The following is a 23,064-nucleotide window of genomic DNA, read 5'->3' as shown; positions in this document are numbered from 1 at the left end:
CGTCTTGATTTCTCCCTTCTCATTTTTATAGTTCTGCCTCAAATACAGGTAGCAGTGTTCTCCTTCAAATCTTAGGTTGAATCTTCTTTTTAATAATCCTTAATGGATATCACACTTTACCTCTGTTTCTGTGTTTCTACCTCAAGGGAGACAGCTGTTTTATAGACAGTGAATTACAGTAGGATCCATGTTTAATAACTAACCAAAACATTCATGCTTGACATTCTCAGCACTGTAATGCTAATTAGACAAAATAAGCAGAGAGGAAAAGGCAAAGCACCCGTCCTTTCTCAAGAGTTAATTTGGGATCCAAAATGCAACCGGAGGGGAGCAGGAACTGCAAGCAGGTACGCGAAGAAAGACTGATTTTTTTTTCCTTCTTTTTTGGCCTTGTACTAATAACTCGCGATTTAAAGGTCAATTCAGAGGGAGGCATCGGGGTCGGGCACTGCTCATACTGGCTCGGCGGCGACCTTGCCTCTCTCCCGGTTGCGCGCTCCTCGCCCTAACGGTGCCGTGGCGCCGAGGCACCGGCGGGGCCACGGTGACTCCGGGGCCCAGCTCGACCCGGAGCGGGCACCGCGCAGGCCCGAGGCGCGGCGGACCGCGCTGGGGCGGTGACGCAGCGGGGCGGGAGGCGGGAGCGGAGCGGAGCGGGCGGCGGCAGCGGCGGCCCCGCCGGCAGGGGCGGGCCGGTGGGAGGAGCGGAGCGGAGCGGGCCGCGCTGCGCCGCGGGACTAGGGGGAGCTGCTGCACCTGATAGAGGGGGGCGGGCGCGCAGCGAAGGAGGGCGGCTCGGCGCCCGCCGCCTGCCGGAGCCGCCGCTGCCCGCCGTTAGTCAGCGCTGCTCTGCCTCGCCGCCGCCGCTCCGCCCGGCCGGCCCTGGGCTCCCGGCGCTGCGCCCGCGGGGCCGGCGGCAGCGCGCCCCGCTCCGCTCCGCCCGCCCCATGGCGTCGTCGGGCAGCGGCATGGAGGAGGTGCGGGTGTCGGTGCTGACCCCGCTGAAGCTGGTGGGGCTGGTGTGCATCTTCCTGGCGCTGTGCCTGGACCTGGGAGCCGTGCTGAGCCCCGCCTGGGTCACGGCGGACCACCAGTACTACCTGTCCCTCTGGGAGTCCTGCCGCAAGCCCGGCACCTTGGAGAGCTGGCTCTGCGAGTCGACGCTGCACAGCGGTGAGGCGCGGCGCCCCCTCGCCCCCGGCCCGTGTCCCCCCGGGGCACCTCGCTGGGGTGGCGGCGGGGCCCTCGGTGCCCGCGGTGCGTGCGGGCGCCCGTGCCCGGCTCTCGCCTCTCCCCCGCTCTGGTCCGCGGAGCCGGAGTGGCTGCGAGGGCGGCTTCTCTCCGCGCAGAGGCGGCTGCTGCTCCGCCGTGCTTTCAGGGAAGATCCTAAGTTTGGGCTAGTTCTGTGTGTTTTTTTCTTTGTTTGTTTTTTTTTTTTTTTTTTTTTTTCCCCTGGGGGGCAGTTGTTCTCCTATAATGAGAAACTGCTAGGGCTCAAGGATCTTCCCGCCCCCCCTCCCCCAATGAACTGCTTAAGAAGTTGGGGCTTCCTAACCAGGAATGATTATTTTTGCCCCAAGTGAAGACGAAATCCGGATTCCTGCCCTCTCCCTTGGTGTGCTGGTGCGTTGCTTTCTCTAGCGGGTGCTCGTCTTTCCCATCATCTGTCGTGCCCCTTCGCCTTCTCGCCACGCTCGCTGTTTTGACACCCTGGTGTTCGTTCGTTCTTCAGCTTTCTATACCTTTGGTCATAAATAATTTTTAAGATTGCTATTTCAGTATTGTTGGGGTTGCATAGGAAACTGGTTTTGAATGGTATAAGCAAGCTGCCTGTTGAATATTTCTCCATAGATGCTGTCGTAGTGTGGTATTTGTCCTAGCTTCGATGGGTTATTTTACTTGCTTTATGCTTCCCTGCAACTTCTGGAGTCCTGATAGAAACATTCACAAATTAGATCAGCTTTCCCCCCCCCCACACACACATTGCCAAATCATCCATTTGGATCACTGTGCTCTCCAACACACACGATGGTAAATCATACAGGGACAAGATGCTCATTTTAGGCTAGGGGTTTCCTGTGTCTTATAAAGGTTTTCTTTTTCCTGGCTTCTCTGAAATCCTGTTATAGGTTCTGGGCAATAACTGATCTCTGCTTGAAGAGAAATTGCAGACATTCCTTTGCTGCTGCTGTTATTTTTTTCTGTCATTGTATAGGGTAATATTTGGAGGGTTTGAATGTTGTTTGGGATTTCGCTTTAAAGCACATAATGACAAAATGAATTGCAAAGAAATGTCAGCTTCAATCAGTTACTAGGGTATCTAAACAAACTTTGGAGAGCTTTCTTTTCCTTTCTCAGTCTAAATGGAAATTTATGTAGGAATGTCAGCTTCTACGTGTCTCCTTAGCAACATGAATCCTTTGCCCCTTCTCTCTGTCTCCTGAAATAGTATCCCCTTGATTGCAAAAAGACTTTTCAGATTGCTTGGATGAGAACCTGCTTCAAATCCTCTCCCCCCACCTCCCCAAGCTGTCTTTCTCTTCCTCCCCCCCCCCCTTCCTACACACACACACACACACACACACACACAAAAGTGGGACGTTAAGAAAAGCAGGACAGCTTACAGAGCAGCATATAAGGCAACTAATCTCTGTCATTGCTTTGTTAATCACCTGTGTATGAAAAAGGTAAAAGATGAATGGATGAGGATGTATAGGGGAAAAAAAAAACGTAGCTTTGTTGGATAGTGTATGTTAAATTTACCTTCTCAAGATGCTTTATTCCACCCTGTGCAAACATTCCTGAAATCATTCCTGACTATTCAGTTTTATTCAAGTCCTCTGAATGAGCTTTGCTCATTTTCCTCAGATACTTTACAGGCTAGTGGAGCTAGGTTTCACAAGCTACTGGAGAAGAAGTGAATGATTGTTTCATTTGAGGTGAGTCGAATAAACCCTTCATTTTCCTCATGTTTGGCATACAATTTTGCACTCTAAGGAGACCTGAAATATGAGAAACTATGCTGTGCTTCCTTCCCCTCCTCCAAGTGTGTTACAATTCCCATTAAAGTCAATGGCTCCCAGGAAATTTACCAAGTTGGATGGGGCTCATATTCCAGACCATTTTGTGTGCTTGCTTAATATTTTAAGTGCACTTTCCTACTACATCAAGAATATAGCAAGCAGTATATTTTGAAGATAGCGGAGAGTTCCCACAGGGAAAGCTCTTCTAGCCTGATACCAATGCAAACAGCTTTGTAGCTAGCTAGCTGTGAAAAGCAGTGGTATGCATGGGGGAAAAAGGCATCTTCACCCATGGTTTTAAGAGATTACTCCATCATCCCTTGAAGGAGAGCACCTCAAGTGGTACCATCAAGGGCAAGCTCATACTAGGAGCTGTTAAAGCATATTCAAGGTTTAATTAAAAACCTTTGTTGTAATTAGATGTAGGACCCCTGACTGCTATCAAAAGGGCAACTCAGTAGTGTAGAGCGGAAGGAAATGTACAGAGAATGATTACATTGGCTGTAACATGAAGTAATCCTCCTCAATTTTCCTTGAGTATTGCTGATGCTTAGAGTATGTGTGCTTGCATTCATTCATTCACCCTTTTGAGGGCTCTTTCTATAGATTTCAAGCAGTCCTATGCTCTCCTAGTGCTTTTAAAGTTGCGTAAGTGCTTCATAATATCACTGTTCAAATATTTAGTCAAAATTATTTTTAAAAATCTCAAGAGTATGAAAGATCTGATCTTCATTTTATTTCTTATTTTTTAGAATTTATTTAGATCACACTTTCAAATTTTTCCATGCAATCACAGGAGCTATAAAGGTATTCTTGCATATCCCTTGTCTCTCTCTCCCCTTGATGAAATTCTAAAGTTCTTACTAATATCAACTTCAGAAGCTGGAAATTTAACAAATTTGCCAATATTGAGAGGTTTGTGATAAAATCATGAAATCCAGCAATGCTGCTTTACAGTTCCGTCAGCTGTCTTGGCATAACATTATTTTCTGTGATCAAAGCTTGCTTTGGCTAATGCACAAGTTGTCTGTTTCAAATCTGTTTTATCTAAAACCCATGTGCTGAACTAAAACTTACAGGTTTTGGAGTCTATCTTTGGTGTCTTTAAACAGAGGTTTTTTAGACCTTGTTTGAGGTGGATTAGGCCTAATTTGTAATGGTTCGTTTACAGATTTGTTGGGGGTTAGGAGTTATGTATGAATATTTGTACTTTGCACAATATCTGCTTAAAATTAAATGCATCTTATGTACTACTGCATCGTGTGTCTGTATCTGTACAGGTAGTTGTCTTATACTTACAGAACTAATAGTGAATTTGAATATATGCAATAGATGGTAGCTATGGTAGTTCTCTAAATCATGAAAATCATACATGAATATGATATGGGAAACCTAAATGGTACTACAGAATCTGATGTGTCAGGTAAACATTGTGCATTTTGGCCTAAATGTGTGTATATGTTATTCATAGAACAGAATGAGTCCTTTGGGAGCATTTCAGTTGTTGTGTAAATAGTGCATGTAAAAATACTCAGATTTCACACGGGTTAACCGTATTCATTCATTTCTGGTTTATGGGAACGTACAACTTTTGTTACTTAACAACCTGTATGTGTTTATGCAACATTCAGTTTTCTTTAAGAATATTATAGTCTTAAAAACTGTCCATGAATATTTAAAAAACAACCCCAAGGGCATAAATGCAACAGGGTCTCTGTACGTTTTAAAGTTAGTAGTGAGCAAAGAATAAAGGTAAGCTTAACTTACAGCATGGTGCATTAAAACAAATTAAATCTGGTTTTATGCTTATAATTCTGTTTTAATTTGTTCTTAAAATTTAAAAGCATCATAGACTGCTCATTTGGTAGCACTTGAAGGGTTTAACCTTAATTATACATTAGATGCAGATACCTGAATTAACATGGCTCAATAGTCTTGGATGGTATTTGCATGCTTTGAATTTAGGCAGTTGTTCCAAGGGGAAATTGCTAGCTCAAAAGCAGCTTCCTCATTAGAAGATCTGGATCGTTGCTCTGAGTTGACGTTGACACATGTTTGTAAAAAGCTCAGCAAGGCTGACGGTTTGCTGTAAAGTAACATAGGAGGAACAAATGTAATTTTGTTTAGTCTGAAGAAAGTAGTTAAACATAAGGAGATATTAATAAAACATTCCTTTAGTTTTGAGTAATATAGTTTGTTGTTTTGCATATTATTCTCTTTAATAATCCTTCCCAATATTTTATCTGAAGGTGGATATAAAATCAAAAGCTGTACTACTTCAAAGTCGCTGTTTAAGACACTGAGAAACCTGATATAACTTTGAAGTTGGGTCTGACTTTGAGGTTGTCCCTGCTTTCAGTAGGGAGATGAACTAAATGACCTCCAGAGGTCCCTTCCAACCAAAATTATCCTGTGAATCTCTGATGACTGATACTCTGTAAAGTCTGATGTTTACCTGGCTCCTTAAATGTCTTCAAAATGCCTTGAATTTGCAAACTACTCCTCACTTTAGCCCCAAGTAGAGCAATTTAAAGTTGACTCCCTGTTCTACAAATGGAGAAATTATTTTAGCCTCAGATTTCCCAAGGCCATGCTCTGTGTAAGTAGCAGATCCGAGATGTCCCTATAGTAATCTAGGTCTTTTGGTATGATGGAGGCTACAATTTCAGGCACCCTCCTCCAACCAGCTAAGAGGCATGGTTCTGGCACCTTGATGTGTAATGCGTGAGGTTTGTGTCAGTTTATATGATCAGATAAAGAGCACCATGCACTTTGTGGTTGATAATACTCTTTAAAAAATAAAATAAAGGAAGGCCTCTAACCGTAGTGGGTTATTATTACTGCTTTTGCTCATTGCCATTTTAAAATCAGTAATGTATCCTGTTTCTTTAAGTCTTCTTTATTTAATAAAGAAATCTTGCACCAGTAAGTTCAGAGAGTTTCCTTGTGGTAGGGATAATATAAGTGGTTTAAATATTTGATGATACTTTATATTTAGAATCAAATAGAGAGTAACCTTGCCTCTGTTACTGATTTGTAGCCATAGATGACCACATAAGGTAACAAGCAGGAGAGGGTAGAGTCTATCCAACTGTATTGCTTTATGTGTTTTTGCTCGTTCCAGTTCAATAATATAAAGGCCATCATTTTGATGGGAAGTACTCTTTGAACTATTTTAAATGCTAATTGATTTTCACAAGGTATGCTGGAATGAGTTTTGAAATTGCGGAAGACTGCTGGTTTGCTTGAAGAACATTGATAATTGTGGGAAATAATTACATTACTATTACAACATGAAGTATACTTTTTCCTTCTTCAGATTACTAAAATGTAGTAGTATATATGGAAGAGGTCAGAAGAGGTGAGCTTTTCTTGAAAAGCTTGTATAACACCGCTCCCACGCTTCTCTCCTAATGACATCAGTTTAAGATTTCCAGGTTTTTATGATGTTTGTAGAGTTGTGGGTGTGTGTGGCTTCTTTTTCTTGAATGAATGAATGCCCAATAATTAAAATGACATAGTAAAAAGCTAGTCTCAGAAGAATGCCATGTATCCAATGGAAGAAATGCCTGAGCTCATGTACTGTTCTGTGAATGAATTATAGATACATGATTTTCTGTAATGCTGTGCCTGTCTTGAAGTCATATGTTGGCAAAAGTGATGTGCAATGCATATTATCTTTAGATAATAAGGATCTATATAATGGGAGCACTTAACTCTTTATTTGAAGATGCACTTTATTCAAAGAATATTACTGTGTGCTTTTAGAAATTCAGGAAGGTCGAGACTCAGAAAGAGAGCAGATATTCTAAAACCCCCCAAAATGTATAATTTTATATAAATAAGAAATATAAGCTTTACTCTTCAGGAGAGATGTATGTCAGTGGGCAGTTGAGCAAGCACCTGCTATGTTTCAAGTTGCTCATACATCTGTAAACCCCCAGGCACTAGACCATCTTGTTGACTTGCAAAATCTGTCTCCTTTGCACAGCATCGGAGATGGTTACCGTATTTTTGTTGCTGTTGTTGTTCAGCAGCAAATTGTTGTTCAGTCTGATGTCCTACAGAGACTAAGGATGAGGCTTGCTGTGGTGTTTAAGTATCCAAAAAGATCGAGTCCAGCAGTCTCAGGGCCATACTTAGTCTGGCTAATAGGGCAGCTGAAGAAAGAGGTAGACCAGACAGGTTAATGCAGACCATATCTTATGTAAGACTGCAATAGAGATGCTAAAATTGAAACCATGTCTTCTTTGTATGCTGCAGAATCCTCTGGGAACCGAACTGTCCCTGACAGGCTCCCAGGCATCCTGAGGTGAAAGACACCTGTGGTGTGTTTGTCACTAAATAGTGAATAGAGAGGTGTTTGAACTCCTGCCATAGTTTTCCACCAAGTCCACATGGTTGGCGATATTCAGTTTAAAACACTTCCTGTACTGTTTTCTGTATCTGCACAATGGCTGCCTAATTTGTCCACTCACCCAGCAAGTATGTTTTTAGTCTTTCCTAGGTTGAGAAGGTTAGATCCTGGAGCACCTGCTTCCCATGAGTCTCCGATCCAACCAGCTGCAGTCTAACCTGGAACAGAGCCAGGCTCTTTCCCTCTGCTTGAAGTTATCTTGCTATGAAGAGAAGTGAAGCCAGAAGGGTTGCAACTCTGCAGTTGACTGCTGAGAACTTTTCCCTCAAAGCTGGGAGAGCCCTGAACATGGGCTGCATTCTGGGAATGCTTAGGCATTTTTGTGTCATTGAACAGGCACATAGATAGCATCAGAAACACAGACCAGACCAGTTAGATAAGCATCCCTTCAAAGCAAGGCACAGATTCAGGTTCCTTCTCACCTATATAAGGTTCATAGACCTTATAGATCTTATGTTTATCTTTTCCCAGGCTGGGTTTAGCAGATGGAGGAGGAGAGTGGTTTCAGTCTAACCTGGTGTTAAGTTCTTCTGGGGAATAGGAGCAGAAGTTCAGGTTTGGAGCCGGAGCTGAAAAGCCAATGTCTTGCAGTGTCTGAGAAGTCCTCTGACCTCTAGTAACAAAGGAGGTGCCTGCCTTCATCAGTGCCAGCTACCATCATCAACAAGTCATTAGCATTCTGCATCTCAACCCGAGACAGGCATTCCCAGTTTTGACCCAGTTAGCTGTTTTTTGGATGCATGCCTGTGCCTACTTTTTCTTTGACTGGCTCTAAATGACTCTCCAGCCATATCAGGAGCACTAAATCATCCTACAAGTTTTTTGTCCGGTAAATTGAAAGTGACTGATGCCTTATGTGGAACTTCTGAATTATCCTTAGGAAGCACTTAAGGATTTTGGCACCCACCTTAAAATGCTCAAATCTCTGTTTGGGTGTTGTCAAAATCCTGATGAATTAGACCTATTTGAATACTTCACTGTAAATCTCGCGTGTGTTGTGCAAAACTGTTGTTGAGAACTTCACACTGTATGCTGCTGTGCGTAGATGAAGACCAAGTTCTAAAATAACAGCACAGTATGTAACTTTTTTCTTTTTTCTTTTTTTTTTTTGAAAAAGAAGCAGAAGATTGCTTTGTCCCTTCAATCAATGAACAGCTTCCTTTTACATGTCCATGGCCTCACATAGTTATAGTGTGTGTTCATGTTCAGGTTAATGTCACAAGCAGATGAGTGCCTTGATAGAATATTTGTGTTCTGTCTTAAGGAAATCATACATTCAGCCACAGCTGGCTGGTTCCCATGGCAAAAATTGCTTTGGGTAACACTTTTTAAGTGCCTAAGTGACTTGAGGATCCACACTCACAAATCATTTTCCTACTTTAGAAAAATCTTATTCTGAATTCATAAAATAAAAAGAAAATGCAAAAGCCAGAGTGTGTCCATGCAGCAGCTGACCGTAATAAGCATACTAGCCAAACTGACAATGGGCAGAGAATATATTTATTGAGATTTTGTACAAGGCTCCACTGTGGAAAGTTGTGGCTAGAGCAACTTAATGGAGTCTGGATCCTGCCAGAAAGCATCTCTTTAGTTTATAAAAATGTACCCTACAGATTCTCTAAGGTCTATACTTGTGGTGCTGGCTATACAAGAGTGTAGAAGTATAAACTGCATATCTTATGGGCATATCTTATCTCATTGGGCTTCCCAAGTTTAGCCATTTTGCATTTCATCCACCTTTCAGCCAAATAAGTTCTTTTTAGAAGCTATATGGGAGGAACAGAATTCACATAAGCAGCTCCATTTAAAAAAAAGTTATTTTGGCTCAGGTGAGGTTCCAAGGAATTGACTTCTCTCTGGAATAATATTTAAGAACCTGATGGTGACTGCAGTACTTGCTTTGCCTCCATACTTCCACTGAATTCAGTGGAGTTTGACCTTCCGTAGAAGTCTGAGCATCTGATAATGCTGAAGAAAGATGAAATCTGAACTGTCACACTGAACGTGTGACAAATGTACATTCAAAAGTAGAGTCTCCCTTGTGTTTTTATGTAATTATTACGCTTTCTAAAAACTGTTGTTGGTTATATGATAGCTAAGTTGATGGCCATTTATAGCCTTAGAAGCGGTTTTGAATATGAAGCAATTAGAAATATCTCTGGCTGCCTTATTTATCTTAGTTGATTGTTATGACATTCAGTGGATTTTATGTAATTTTTAAGCGTGGGTGCCTCAACTTTCTATGCTTTACTTGACACATTCTTCCAAATTCATTATTCTTGCATTTAAATGCTATATTACAATTTCTAAGAATATTTATTGGCTGAGAGAAGGTGTGTACTAGGTGGAAGGTTTGCAATGAATCAGAAGAACTTGCCTTAGAGAGAGTGTTTTTTGTTTTTGTTTTTCCCTCACCATTTCCCCCCCCCCCCCAGTACTAGAAGGCCATTCATTACCACTGTCATATAACAGACTAATGTATTTTTCTTACTTCAGTCTCTGCGAGAAGAGGAATTGGTGGAGAACCATTACACAAAGCAAAGGAATACTTGGCTTTTTCTTAAGAGATTAATTCAGTTTACTGTACTTGCAATGTTTGAAAAAGCCATCATACATAAATATTTTACATATTCCACAATACATCTGTATTTTTTGTAGAGACACTATTTAATTTTTTAGAAACTTGCTGAAAACATGAAAACTCTGACAATGCAACCATTTGCATGGCACTTTCATATGTTAACGGATGACCCATTTATTAAGAGTAACATTTCTCTCAGAACTTTGAGATGTTTTATCCTTTTTTAATGACTTTCCCTGATTTCATCCTAGTATAGTTTTGCCCAAGAAATAGAGCAGATAGAGCTCTTCCTAGTTAAAAAAGAATTTACAGCGTGAAGCCTCAGGTCATTTAATTTGGGGGGAAGGCAGGAAGAGTTGCACGTTTCAATGTCCCGTTAACACTGTGCTTCTGTATCACTAAGAAATGGGCAGAATTTCCAAAGACCAATACAGCCAGGGTATCCTTAGAAAAAGGTACCAAGTTACATATGAACCATTAACTGAAAGTAAACATTTTTGTCATTGGTTTTAGGTGTGTGTTTGTTTGTTTAGTGAGGATGGTCATTTTTATGAATTTTAAACCATCTGTTTGGTATTTTGAAAATGTGTGTGAAGTACCTGGGTTCAAATTACTTAAGTTACTTACTGAGTTAGTTAACAATCATTAAAAAAAAGTATTAATTCCAGTTGTTCATATGGGACATAGGTGCCATCATCAATGTAATTCTGAACATATTAAAATCGTTAAAACTGGAAAAAAATAAAAGGCTAATTTACTACGTATGCTTTTTGTTGTCTCTACAGTTATAAAAAACAAAACCAACAATTTGGGTGTTACTATGAGATGACAGTGCTTTTTAACATCTAGAAGTTTATTAAGATTTGTAGGGTGCGATTTCGTTATAGTCATTAAACATGTAATTTAAACAAATCATAGTGATGTACAGTGGAAAACAGTGGTATGCTTTGTTAAAGCACCAAAAAAAAATTTGTTTTGAACCCAGGAAGCTAATGATGGTCTACAGGGTCCCATTTTGCTCATGTTCATGCACATTTTTATCTCCACACTCTCAAGGAGTCTCACTGAACTGCCAGGTTTCCTGAACTGAGTATGGTAACTCATTTGCAAGATTGTTGCATGCCTAGAAATCGTGCAAGCATATTTTGGATACCTCTAAAGCAGACTTATGAAGTTTATGTTCTGTGTAGCAGTAACGCTATGCAACAGCCATTGCATAGACAGGAATCTGCTGTTCCTGCTTTGCTGCTGTGTGTTATAAATCACTCCTAGGTAGTCTGAGGCAACTACAGGTTTTTACTGTAGGAAGGTGTTTGCTACATGCATTTATATTGTTGTAGCAATCTAATTTACAGAATGTTCTTCCTTTAGAAACAGTGATTCAATTTTCTTTGGCTGTTTCTTTTCTCTTCTATAAAACATGTCCAGTGCTCTGGATTTTTCTTAAAATATATGCTGTTAAGTAGAAGGCCCATGCAGAAGGTTTTGCTTACTTAATCCAGCATAAGCTTTATTTTGTCATTAGCTATGATGGCTTTCAGAAATGAAAGTTGATCTTTTTTTGTTTTTTTTTTTCTAAGAAAAGAAGCAATTTAGAGAAGTAATTTCCATGGTAGGCAATATGGGAAAATTCAGTCCCGTATTATTTGTGCAGTAATATCTGACTAGTATCTAACTGACCTGACTTTCGTCCTGTTCTTTAAACAGAATACCTCTTTGTTTCAACAGGCAGCTCAACATACAGGCTGGTGTTATTGTCTGCTCCTGTGAATGGAGGGTGGAATCAACATACAGAGGCGATTCCAGACAATTCACCTCCAAACACGATGTTGAATACCTGGTTGTCAACTAGTAGAGAGGAACATTAAGAACCTGTTTTGTCCTACTGTCAACATCATTGAGCGAATTCTCTTATTGTAGAAACTAATTTTGTTTAGCTAAGTTCTTTTTTAGTTGGGAGTGCAGGTGTCTTCCAACACTGATTTGTCCTTTTACCTCCCACATCAATACTGTAGTAAGATTGTATAATTCTTTTTAACCTTTCCAAAATCCGTAGATATGTCTATCCTGGTAGCTAAACTGTACTGTAACTCCACACTTGTGTGTGTGTGACTGATCTTGCCACATGGTTTTAGAAAGCAATAGCATACTTAGCTTGTTTCAATTTACTTGATACTCCAATGGTGCACATGTTTATTTTGCATTAGACTTTGGCTTCTGATCAATCTGAAGATAACATTTAATATTTTATTATTTGTAGTGGCTTTCAAAAATCTTAGTTTGAGTTCTCCCATCTGGCATTTTCATGTATTTTATCACTTTTGTATGACTTTTAACTTTGGGGTAAGATGGATTTACATGTCTAGTCTTTGTATCTGTGTAGTTTTCAAGTATAAAGATTCCTTTTATGTTGTTCCAAAATGGTAGGATGCCCATCCATTTCATTTATATATTTCTGTATTTTATACCTGTAATGCACTATGATATTGAAAGAATACTTTCTAAATCATCAGTATACTAACCATTTACAGTTTTCTGAAGTGTTATATCAACCTTAAACAACCATTCCTCATAAAATTCCAATCCATAAATAAAATTGTATTTCCATCCCACTAATAGTAAAACAAAGGAGGACACAGCAAACTGGCTTTTAAATTGCATGCTGAGGGTAAGAGAAAGGAGGATTGTTCCCAGCCTTGCTCTTGGTCCAATATGAAAACAAGGAGTAAAAGAACTTGAAAGATTGAGTAGTTCTTAGTGATTAAATAATTGCCTAAAATAACATTGCTAAATTTTTAAAAAGAATGAAAATAAATGTGTGTGCTTGCACAAACATGCCTTAAAAATAAAGTTTTCTTTTAGAAATGCTTTCATAGCTTTTATTCACGTTTTTTATTTTCATCTCTTTTATCCTTTTTCCTCTGGTATATGAAGGCTTTTTGGTGATACTAGCTACAGCCCTCCCGCTCCCAAACCCCACAGCTGTGGCGTAGGTATCTTGATCAGATTAGGTCACTGTTGAAACTGGATGTACTGTTTTTTAAAACACTGAATTTTGCTCTCTTTATCAAAAAGAAAAAGTTTATTTTTATTTTTGGTATTCTTGTTCTTATTTTAGTAGCGTTAAGATTTCTAAATTTATTTTGAAAATAATGAATTTGAACTGTGTCACACATTTTGCCATTTCATTCTGAATAATGTATGGGTGCTAGTATGTTTAAAGTATTGAGATAAACATTACATTCATGGCTCCTTTTCCCACAAGCTGATTTTAGATATTCTTTTTTGAATTGTTAAATAAGTGATCTGATTCTGTTTTTTCTTGACACCCATAATGGCAAAGAGACAAGGTCTAAAACTTGCTTTTGCGAAAAGGGTCAGCACAAAGCCAGTGACTTTCTAAAATCATACAAAAGCCTTTAAGTTAGAACTTAAATGTCATGTAGACCCATGACGGCCATCTGTTGCAAATGGGTTTTGTTGTATTTGATTTAAGACTGCAAGGATGTTGTTTGTAACTGCATCCGTTATGCATAAAAAAATAATTAGCAGATGTGCTGTGTCAAATACAAAAGTTGCCCTTGGGGGAAGAAAAGAAAAATTACTTATTAGGGTAACTGATATTTTAAAATGGACTTTGGATTTGACTCAGTCTCCACCTAATGGTCATAACTGACCTTATGAGGGCTTAATTTCTGCCTTTTTTAGTATTGAAAATGCTTTTTTCCTTTGAGTGGCTCCTGTATTTCCCTTAGTTTCATCATTTGTATTGTATGGCCTTGGTACTTCCCAAGTGATGTGTCTATATGATCAGCTTCCATGCATTTCCCTTCTTAAGCCACCCCAACCAGCTCTAGCGGAAGGTTGGGTTTCACTCTGTGCTGGGGAAAAGTTATGACTGACTTGGGGTCAGCTAACAAACGCCAGCTAATCCTGACCCCACCTCAATTTCTCATTCTAAATTGGACAAAACCAAAGTAGCAAATTATTCAGTCTTACCCGAGCAAAAATCCCAACGAGGCCAACTAAGCCTTGAAAAAGTGCAGGTTGCAGCACTTTGCTCTTAACTTGCATCTGTTGTGTAAAGGTGTTTCACTAATTAAGAAACAGAAAAACAAAACACAGTTGTTTATTAACCCCATCCTTGATTCAGGCTCTGTGTTCCTCATGTTTTCCTGCTTATGTCAAGCCTGTGGGCTTATTTTACTGCAATTGTATTACTTATTTTCCTTCTCTCTCTCTCTCTTCCCTCCCACCCACCCAGACTGGCAGATAGCGACTCTTGCTCTGCTGCTGGGTGGTGCTGCCATCATTCTCATCGCTTTCCTGGTGGGGCTGATCTCTATCTGCGTGGGCTCTCGGCGTCGCTTCTACAGACCAGTTGCAGTCATGCTCTTTGCTGCAGGTAAGCAGATTACCAGCACAAGTATGAAAATTTCATGAGAGCAGCTTCACTTCTGTGAAAAAGAAAGATGTGCCTTGTTCTGCATATAAATTCAGAGATGTTTGGTTTAGCTCTATGTTAAGTCCTATGAGGCATTTGCAGGATACTAATTTTGCAGTGTGTTAATCATTTTGGCAACTGCACTATTACAGTTCCTAAATATAATGGAAACAATTGTTTACTGTTTTGTGAAGTATGTACAGCAGGGGAGACCACAGAGGATAAATCTGAAAGTAACATTTTTAGAATCTGCAAATTTGTGCTGCTTGGTGTCCCCATTTTTATTCTTCATGCAAAGTCCTTTCTGATATTTGGATATTCTTCATCTTAAAATTTTAAAACGGGAAAATTAGTGCTCAAATGTGAACCCTTGAAGTCCTAAGTATGACAATAAATAGGATTATGTCGCAAGGTGTTTATATATGCCCCTGTGCCACTGGAGGAATTAATTTCATTGTGTCAGCTTACTTCTTAGTTATTAATTTAACAGCTGTCACACTGTAGTCCCTGTTTGGTTTTGAAAGCATCAGAATGGAACAGTTTATATAGACTAACACAAAATCTTCAGGGAGCTCCATGAATCTGAAATGTCCAGAAGACTGGTTTTGTGAGGTAAAATTACAATATCAAATCATCTCCTTTTGTACATTCTGGTGTTCTGGGGCTTGGTCAGCACAGGATGTTTCTGTTTCTCCTGAGATTCACCAAGTATGTTTCGCCTTCATTCCTATCAGTCATATCTACATTGGAGCCAGCAGCTTAAGCCCCTTCTGATAGTCTGTAATGAAGAGAATGACAGAATCTAGTCTTTAGGATGTATTAAAAAAGCCACTTACAAGGATATGAAAAGAATAAGAATTCAGGATTTGAAGGGTATTTGGAAATGAAACAAAGCTCTGGGAAGGGCTCCTGCTGCCCCCTGCTGATTATATTACTTTGATTGAAAAGCAGTGTTTTAAGATGCACTTTTATTTGTTCAAGAAATAAAGCTCCTATTTCATTTGATTTTAGAAAGGGAATACAATCTAGGATCAGATTTTTTGAACAGAAATGGATCTTTTTGTTCTAGGTGTCACATTGCTGAGTTGAGTTGAATAAGTAAAGATAGTGGTGACATTATTTTAAAGTTTAATATTAATTCTAAGATTATAAAGCATGTCAGGCAGTTAACTTTGAAGGAAATGGGATTATTGAATTTCTGTACTGGTTTCTTACTTGACTTTAGACTCAATTTCTCATAGTATTGTTTAGTAATTGCTCAGACATACACTGCCTTATCTTGTCATATTGCTTGATTAGCAAACCATAGTTAGGTTTGTATTAAAAAAACACCCTCCCAATTTTCCAAATCCTACTGGTGGCTTTTTAGAAAGAGTGGGTTTAATCTATTCTACTGGGCATAAAATTAGTTCCAGTTATTATTGCAAAAATTAGGAGGGGTGTCAATGCTTACCTGCATCAAAAAGAAAAATATACTAGTGCTGTAGCTCACGGGTGGTGTTTGCTTCTTTCCTTTACCTGTGTGTGTCTGTGTGCATTTTCAATAGCCATGACCTGAAACATGTTAGAGGGAGAGATATGCTGAAGCAAAAATGACCTGCCCCATTCTTTATCATTATCTGGCAAGTCTGAGGAGAATCCTTTGGGGATTTAATGCTGATGTTGTCAGTGTTGCTTCCTCAAGATTTCATCTCTGATTTCAGCTACTGTTAGAGGTGAATATGGACTGACATGTCTTGAAAGAATTACGGAAAGAATCCCCTACTGAAGAGGGGAATGTCAGGGTTGCAGCATGGTGGTGTCTGTGCCTTATACAGTGGTCTATAAATTCAAACCTTCACCTATGAATTTCACAGAAGATCTTTGAGGTTAGAAAACACCTGTCCTGTTAATCTGCTGATATCACAAAATATTTTGTATAACCCTATTTAGAAATGCATCCCTCTGCTTCTGGTAGAGGGACACAGGATGGATTGCCCAGAGACATTAACAGTCTGTGTGGGTGTAAGGTTGCAAAAGTCACTGTGTGGGAGAAAGAACAAAATGGAAAAGTGGCCTCCAGGTACTTCAGAGTCTGAACATTTGGCTCTGGGCATTTCTGTTCTTCTAGTTTTTTGGGGGGGGGTTCTTCTTCTTTTTTCCCCTCTCTCTGCGCTTCAGGTTTCAGTTAGGAAATCTGTATGTAGATGAGGAGGAAGAAGGAAGCATGGTTAAATCTGGGAGAGATGAGAAAGCAAAGGGACAAAAAGAGTAATTCAACCCAGACACTGAGAATAAGTCAGCAACTGATTGACAGGTGTGAATGTGTTTAAATACATACTATCAACTCTGTGTAACAGGATTATCTCCTGAGTTCTGTGCTATTAAATATTTTCATAATGACATGGTAGAATAAAAAGTACACTTGCTAAATTTGCAGTTACAGTAAAGCTAGAAAGAATTGCAAGATACATTGGGGGACAGAATCCAATTTTGAGAAACTGGAGGAATAGTCTGAAAAAATAAGTTATACTTCAATAGGAAGTAGTCAGGGAGGCAAGAAGAATTATAGCATCAAAGAAATTCTGGTTGGAAGGGTACTCTCCAAGTCATCTAGTCCATCTCCTTCCTGAAGCAGGACTATCACTAACAGTAGGTAAAGTCAGTTTCAGCTTTGTCTAAAGGAGCCTTCAAAAAGTCCAACGATGAAGAATCGACAGCCTCTCTGAGCATGCTGTCCCAGTGCTTCACTGCCCTCCTGATGGATGTTTTTTTTCCCAATGTCCATCTTGAATTTCTAAAATTGATATGTGGTCATTGCCCAAAATTATCTTAGGTTGTCTGGCACTACCAAGAAGAGTTTGGTTCCATCACCTTTGCAGCTATGCTTGGAGGTAGCTGTAGGCTGCTCTGAAATTGCCCCTCAGCCTCCTCTTCACAAGACTGAATAAACATAGCTCCCTCATCCTTTTCTTATGGATCATGTGCTGTAGGCTTCTGATCATCTTGGCAGCTCTTGGACCCTTGCCCTTGGTGAATCCAGCTTGTGCTTGGAGATGGACTCCAAGAGGATGTGCTCCATAATCTGTCCAGGGACTGAGGTGAAGCTGACCAACCTATAGTTCTGTGGATTTTTCACTTCTAGCCTTTTTTAAGACAGGCCCAACATTAGCCTTCTTCAGTTAGCAGGGATATCTCCTGATCACTGTGACTTTCATAGATGATAGAGGACTCACGGTCACACTGGCCAGCTCTTTCATCACCCTTGTGTGAATCCCATTTGTCCCATGGATATGAATATGACTCTAAGCCATTCCTAACTTGTTGTTCCCATACTGCTGGCAGCCCTTTCACTTCCCAAACCATGTCACTCAGAGGCCTTGGAGAAAGCTTCATGCTGCATCATCTGTCACTAGTCTGGCTTCCCCATCCATCAGTGGGTCCATATGTTTCCTGAACTTCCTTTTGCAACTAGTGTACCTGTAGGGTGTGGGTTGTTGTTGTTGTTGTTGTTGTTGTTGTTGTTGTTTTAACCTTTATTACCCTTTTTGCCGTTTGCTAGCCTTAGCTCCAGCAGGGCTTCAGCCTTCCTGATTTTGTGTCTAAGTATCAAAGCAGTGGTTTTTTACTCCCCTTTTGTTGTCCATCTTGTTTCCCCGTCTTGTATGTTCCTATTTTGGCATGTTAGGTCATTGGGAAGCCCCCTGCTTGGCCAGTTGGGCCTCATGCTGAAATTCCTGGTCTTCCTGTGTAGCAGGGTGGTCTGTGTCTGAACTGTTAGTATTTTAAAAATCAGCCTGGACACCCTTCCTCTTCATGCTGCTTCCTGGTTAATTGCACAGGCTTTATTAAGTACAAACAGCTGCCTAAATAGCAGTTCTGAGGAAAAAAGTATGGAGATAAGTCAGCTGGAATTTGTGCATGAATCAACAAGGTGGTGAAGTAATCCTCCTCAACTCAGTATTGGTAGGCTTTAACTGCAGTACTGTATCCAAATATGAACACTGTACTTGAAGATGGATGTGGATCAAGTGGAGAGACCACCAGAGAGCATCAAGAATGGTCAGAAAAATGTAACCCAAGTAGAAAGTTTATAGAAAGAGAAGATAGACAAGACATATGCCAACAGTCTTCAAGTACATGTGCTGCAGAGAAGAAAATAACTAGTTACTTATTTCCAAATGGACTCTTAAGAGAAGATTTAGCTTAGGATTTTTTATTTTTTTTTTTTAGAATCTCTTTTTCTATATTTTATATTTTCTAAAATTAAATTTGGAGAGTTTTCCTAAGAATAAGAATAGGGTAGCAGTTGAACAGACTTTCTGAATAGGTTGCAGCCTTTTATAGAGGAGATACTTGAAAGCAGACAAACCTACATCCGGAATGATGTAGGTGCAGTTGAATTCGTTTTGGGGCAGGGATTCAACCATCTGATACTTGGAAATCCTTTCTAGCCATAGTTTTTCAAAGTGTTGTAGGGTTCTGTAGTTTACAGCATTTCTCAACAACTTTTGTCCAGGCTGTTTTCTATTTATAATCTATTTCGCATCTGTGTAATTGCATCTTTGAAATTGCAACACCCATCAGTTATTAATAAAGTGCGTTAAGCAGAATGGGAGGAGTGGTACAGTGAACAGAAATACAGAAGGTATTAGCCAGCACCTCCATTTTCATATAGACCGAATAAAAAACTGCATTGTAAGGTGTTTTTAGACAGCAAGACTGTTATGGTAAAACATTTGAATGAGACAGGGAGAAGGTGACTGGAATTTATATTTTCCTTATTTTAAAGTGTTTGATGTGATTTTTTGCATGCTTGATATGGTAAGTACGTATAATTGTATATATTTTATGTAAATGGAATAACACCTATGAAATTGTCTTGCAAGACTCATAGCATTAGTCATAAAAGTGGGCCTAAACTTGAAATGAACAGTGTGGTTTGAGATGACTAGTCTTTTTTCAGTAGCAATTTAAGTAGAGCGCTTTTAAGATTTCTTTTTTTCTACAAAAAAGAAAAATAGTATTTCTGAAGAAAGGTAGTATATACACTTCCCATAAACAGGTTGACATAGCATGGAGTCGCTTTAAATTCACTGGAAGCAGATCAGTAGTTGGAAGCATTGGTTTTAATATATCTTTGGATCATCCTCATCATTTTTCATAACTTTACCAGCTGTTGCCTCTAGCTCTCACTGGTCCCTCTCCACTTTACAAGGAGCAAGAACAACAGGAGACAAAAATAGTGCAAAGAGACAGCAATGTTATGCAGGGTAGTTGTTTCAGCTGGCCAGTTGATACTAGCACTTCCTTTGAATTTTTCCATAGTGTAGCTGGACCAGTAGTAGCAAAAGTAAGAAAGCTTGCTATAAAAATGTCTAGATTATCTGTTGTAAATATTGCTCGTTTAGCCACAGGTTCCTATTCCAAAAGAATCAGTTCACTTTTTTTTGTGTATTTTTTTCCTTCCTTTGCAAGTCCAATCCATAGGTTAAAATACAGTTCACTTCAGATATTCCTTTGAGGGAAGGTGGAGAGCTTCCTTGGTTGGAAATCAACACCCCCCCCACCCGCCCCCTCGCCAGTTTCTGTATTGACTCAACAGAGATGCTGCAGCCCTAGTTCAGGAAGCTACTAAAGAACTTGCTTATATCCATCCATCTCTGGAAATCCTCATCAACTTTGAATGGTCTTAAAGATGTGTTTCCAAGCTGAACATATGTTCAGGTGTTTTTTTTATGTAGTGGTGCTCTCATTATACAGAATTAGAATGCACAATCTTTTCATAAGAGTATGAGCTTTCCCTAGTGCATCCTGTCAAAATTTATCCAGTGTTGCACAATATTTTGTTGGGGCTGGCAGAAAAAAATTATATTAAAATAGAATAACAATAAGTAACACTTTAATAACTTTAGGATTAAAAAAATCTTGCGCCATGGATTTTGGTATCCACAGCAGAAAAACCACTATCTCAACATTATTCAAATTCTCAGTCTCAAGTGAGAGTCTAAGGACTAGCCCATAGACTAATTTGACAGGGAAAAAAAAAACCCAAAACATTATATAATGAGTCTTTTGTAGAGTGATGTTGCAGAGGGCGTGTGGTGAGTACTGGAAATCATTTGCCCATACCAGTTCCTATCCAGAGGTTAGCAGAGTGTTAGTCTTCAGGTCTACTAAAAGGTGCCAGTTTGACAACACTAAAGAGTGCATGGGGGAATGAAAAGGTGAATGACACATTTCTGGTGTCCAAGAAGTGTTGAAGCAGTAGGAGAATGTCACTGACATCTTATTTTGCTGTAATTTCTTGGTGTAATTTCAGAAGGGCTTCTGTAGTCCAAAGCAGTCTTCCTTTTTATTTTCCTGTGGCATTTTGTATTGGCACTGGTTTTATAAAAATTCTCAAAATACTCGTCTTACTTTGGCTTCCACTGCAGAAGTGTGGATCAGGCTGCATGACAACCTGGCTCTCTCTGGGATAGTGCTTTAGAAAGTAATGATATTTAAGCTTTTTCCTGCCTTGGATTTGATCTGTTTTATTAGCTTTTTTCAGCATGAGGCATTTCTGCCCCATCCCCTAAATTCACAGTATAAGAAATGTTTTTGCCACTCGGAAGTTTAGTGGCTGATAAAACTTTATGGATTCCTTGGTATCCATGTAATAATATCATTAATTCTGAATGCAGTAATGCATATGAAATATATGTAATTTGGTGAGACTGCACTGAATGTAAGTATGTATCACTTACTACAATGAGTTATTACTAGGCCAGGTAAATGATTTGATTCTGAGCTACATTTCTTAATATTCCTTTAATCTTCCTGTTCATTGTTTTGACTTATAATACTTATAGGACTAGTGATCTTAGTTTTTTTATTATAGAAGGATTAATGACTCCGGACTAAAGGAGAGTGAGAAAAGAATTGTGAAAAGATTGCTTTTACTATTTATTCCCAGGACAATTGAAGGATCATAATTGTACCATAGCAATAGCATTTGTTCATGTACAAGTGAATATAGAGAAACTGCTTTGCTCTGTGTGGATGAAATGAATGCTATATTTTCTTCACAAAGAGCAGTAACTTATGAGTTAAAATTGCACCGAGAGCATTTTAAATGTGAATTTCAGTAATGTGATGATTTCCTTCTTTTATGAAAATGAATTAAGGCCTCTTCTGACATTTGGTTTGTTTCTCTTTCAGTTGTTCTTCAGGTGTGCAGCTTAGTCCTTTACCCGATCAAGTTCATCGAAACCGTCAGCTTGAAAATATATCATGAGTTCAACTGGGGCTATGGCCTGGCTTGGGGTGCAACTATATTTTCATTTGGGGGTGCCATTCTTTATTGCCTGAACCCTAAGAACTATGAAGACTATTACTAAATGATTTAATGAAAAGAAAAATAACAAAAGGATTACCCCATCTTTTGTAACTCACAGGTTTTTTTAGAACACTGTGGAGCACCGAACAGTTTCCTCTGTTGATAAAATAGCCTTGCCTTTTGGGTGCGAACACTATAACCAGCTTTTACAACCATTTAAAAGAACTGCAAACACTAGGATTGCTGATCTTACATAGGCAGATGCTGCAAGCTGCTGATACATAAGCTTCGTTTTTCCTGACAGCAAGCAAAGGATCTACATGACAGCGATCATTGTGAGAATGAGAAAGCAATGCCTGCATCTGCCATTGCCTTCAGGGGAGCAGCTGGTATAAACTCCATTTAGAAGTTTCCCTGTATCATAGAGGATTCAAATGTTTGGATAAGCAGGCAATGGCATCTTGTACAATAGGCTGTGTTGGCCCCTTGTTACTTGCTCAAAAAAGCTCTTAAGGAATTAGTTGCAAGTGACTGTGTTGAGGGCAGTGAGTGTAACTGGTTAATGACTTATCTAATATCTGCATTCAACAGTCTTCTGGGGGAAAAAAAAACAAGATTTCATGAATTGGTAATCAACATTACCCTGCCAGCTGTGGCAGATGGTTGAAGGAAGTCCAAACTTGGAATCATGTGCTTCTGACTGTGCAGTTGGAAGTTGTCTTGACTCCGAGTATTTTGGGGGGAGGGTGGAGATAAGGGGGAGTAGAAAAAGACCTCATATATCCCTGAGGCATCTAAAAATGCACGAATGAATTGCAGTTGTCCAAAATACACATTTAATGGCCAAACATCATAACAAAAAAATGCATATGGAACAAGTTCAACTATATTTTTGGAAGGCATTTGTTTGTATAAATGAATATATATAATACAATTATAAATGCAGAGGGAGAGAGATAATTAATCTTAAAATTGTAATATGAGCTGTGATGCAGTGGTTAAAATACTAATTTTGTACACCTTCTGAAGCAGCTTGGACTGGTACTCCCAGTTTTGGTTGGTATTACAAAATAAACATAAAATGGTTTGTCTTCTGTTTATGCCCTTGTACAAACTCTGTGTTATGGGAAATGCTTAAAAGTTCACATCAAGTTAAGGTAGAAGTGGATGAAATAACTACTTGCTATTCCATATGTGATCTAGTACTTATTAAAAACTGTTTTTTAAGGCTGTTGCAAAGAAAAATCTGCCATTTTTAAAAAATCTAGCTAGTTCGTGAGTGTCTCCAATCATCAAGAA

At 39.5% G+C, this 23,064-nt stretch overlaps 1 protein-coding gene across 1 annotated transcript; it reads left to right on the top strand.

The window, feature by feature from the left end:
- The first annotated feature begins 721 nt into the window (after window positions 1-721).
- On the top strand, window positions 722-22,366 carry TMEM47 (transmembrane protein 47). Its single transcript, XM_026087166.1, has 3 exons — window positions 722-1,173; window positions 14,286-14,426; window positions 21,648-22,366. The coding sequence occupies exons 1-3, from the start codon at window positions 948-950 to the stop codon at window positions 21,824-21,826; spliced, it is 546 nt and encodes a 181-aa protein (XP_025942951.1). The 5' UTR covers window positions 722-947; the 3' UTR covers window positions 21,827-22,366.
- Window positions 22,367-23,064: the final 698 nt, after the last annotated feature.

The sequence above is a fragment of the Apteryx rowi genome, unplaced genomic scaffold, assembly GCF_003343035.1.
Source record: "Apteryx rowi isolate R43461 unplaced genomic scaffold, aptRow1 scaffold_708, whole genome shotgun sequence".
Classification (NCBI taxonomy): domain Eukaryota; kingdom Metazoa; phylum Chordata; class Aves; order Apterygiformes; family Apterygidae; genus Apteryx; species Apteryx rowi.
This window is presented reverse-complemented; position numbering and strand designations above follow the sequence as displayed.

Coding starts and splice junctions, on each gene's coding strand:
- TMEM47 (XM_026087166.1), top strand. CDS start 948: ATGGCGTCGTCGGGCAGCGGCATGGAGGAGGTGCGGGTGTCGGTGCTG. Junction 1,174..14,285: donor CGAGTCGACGCTGCACAGCG/GTGAGGCGCGGC, acceptor CCACCCACCCAG/ACTGGCAGATAGCGACTCTT. Junction 14,427..21,647: donor AGTCATGCTCTTTGCTGCAG/GTAAGCAGATTA, acceptor TTTCTCTTTCAG/TTGTTCTTCAGGTGTGCAGC.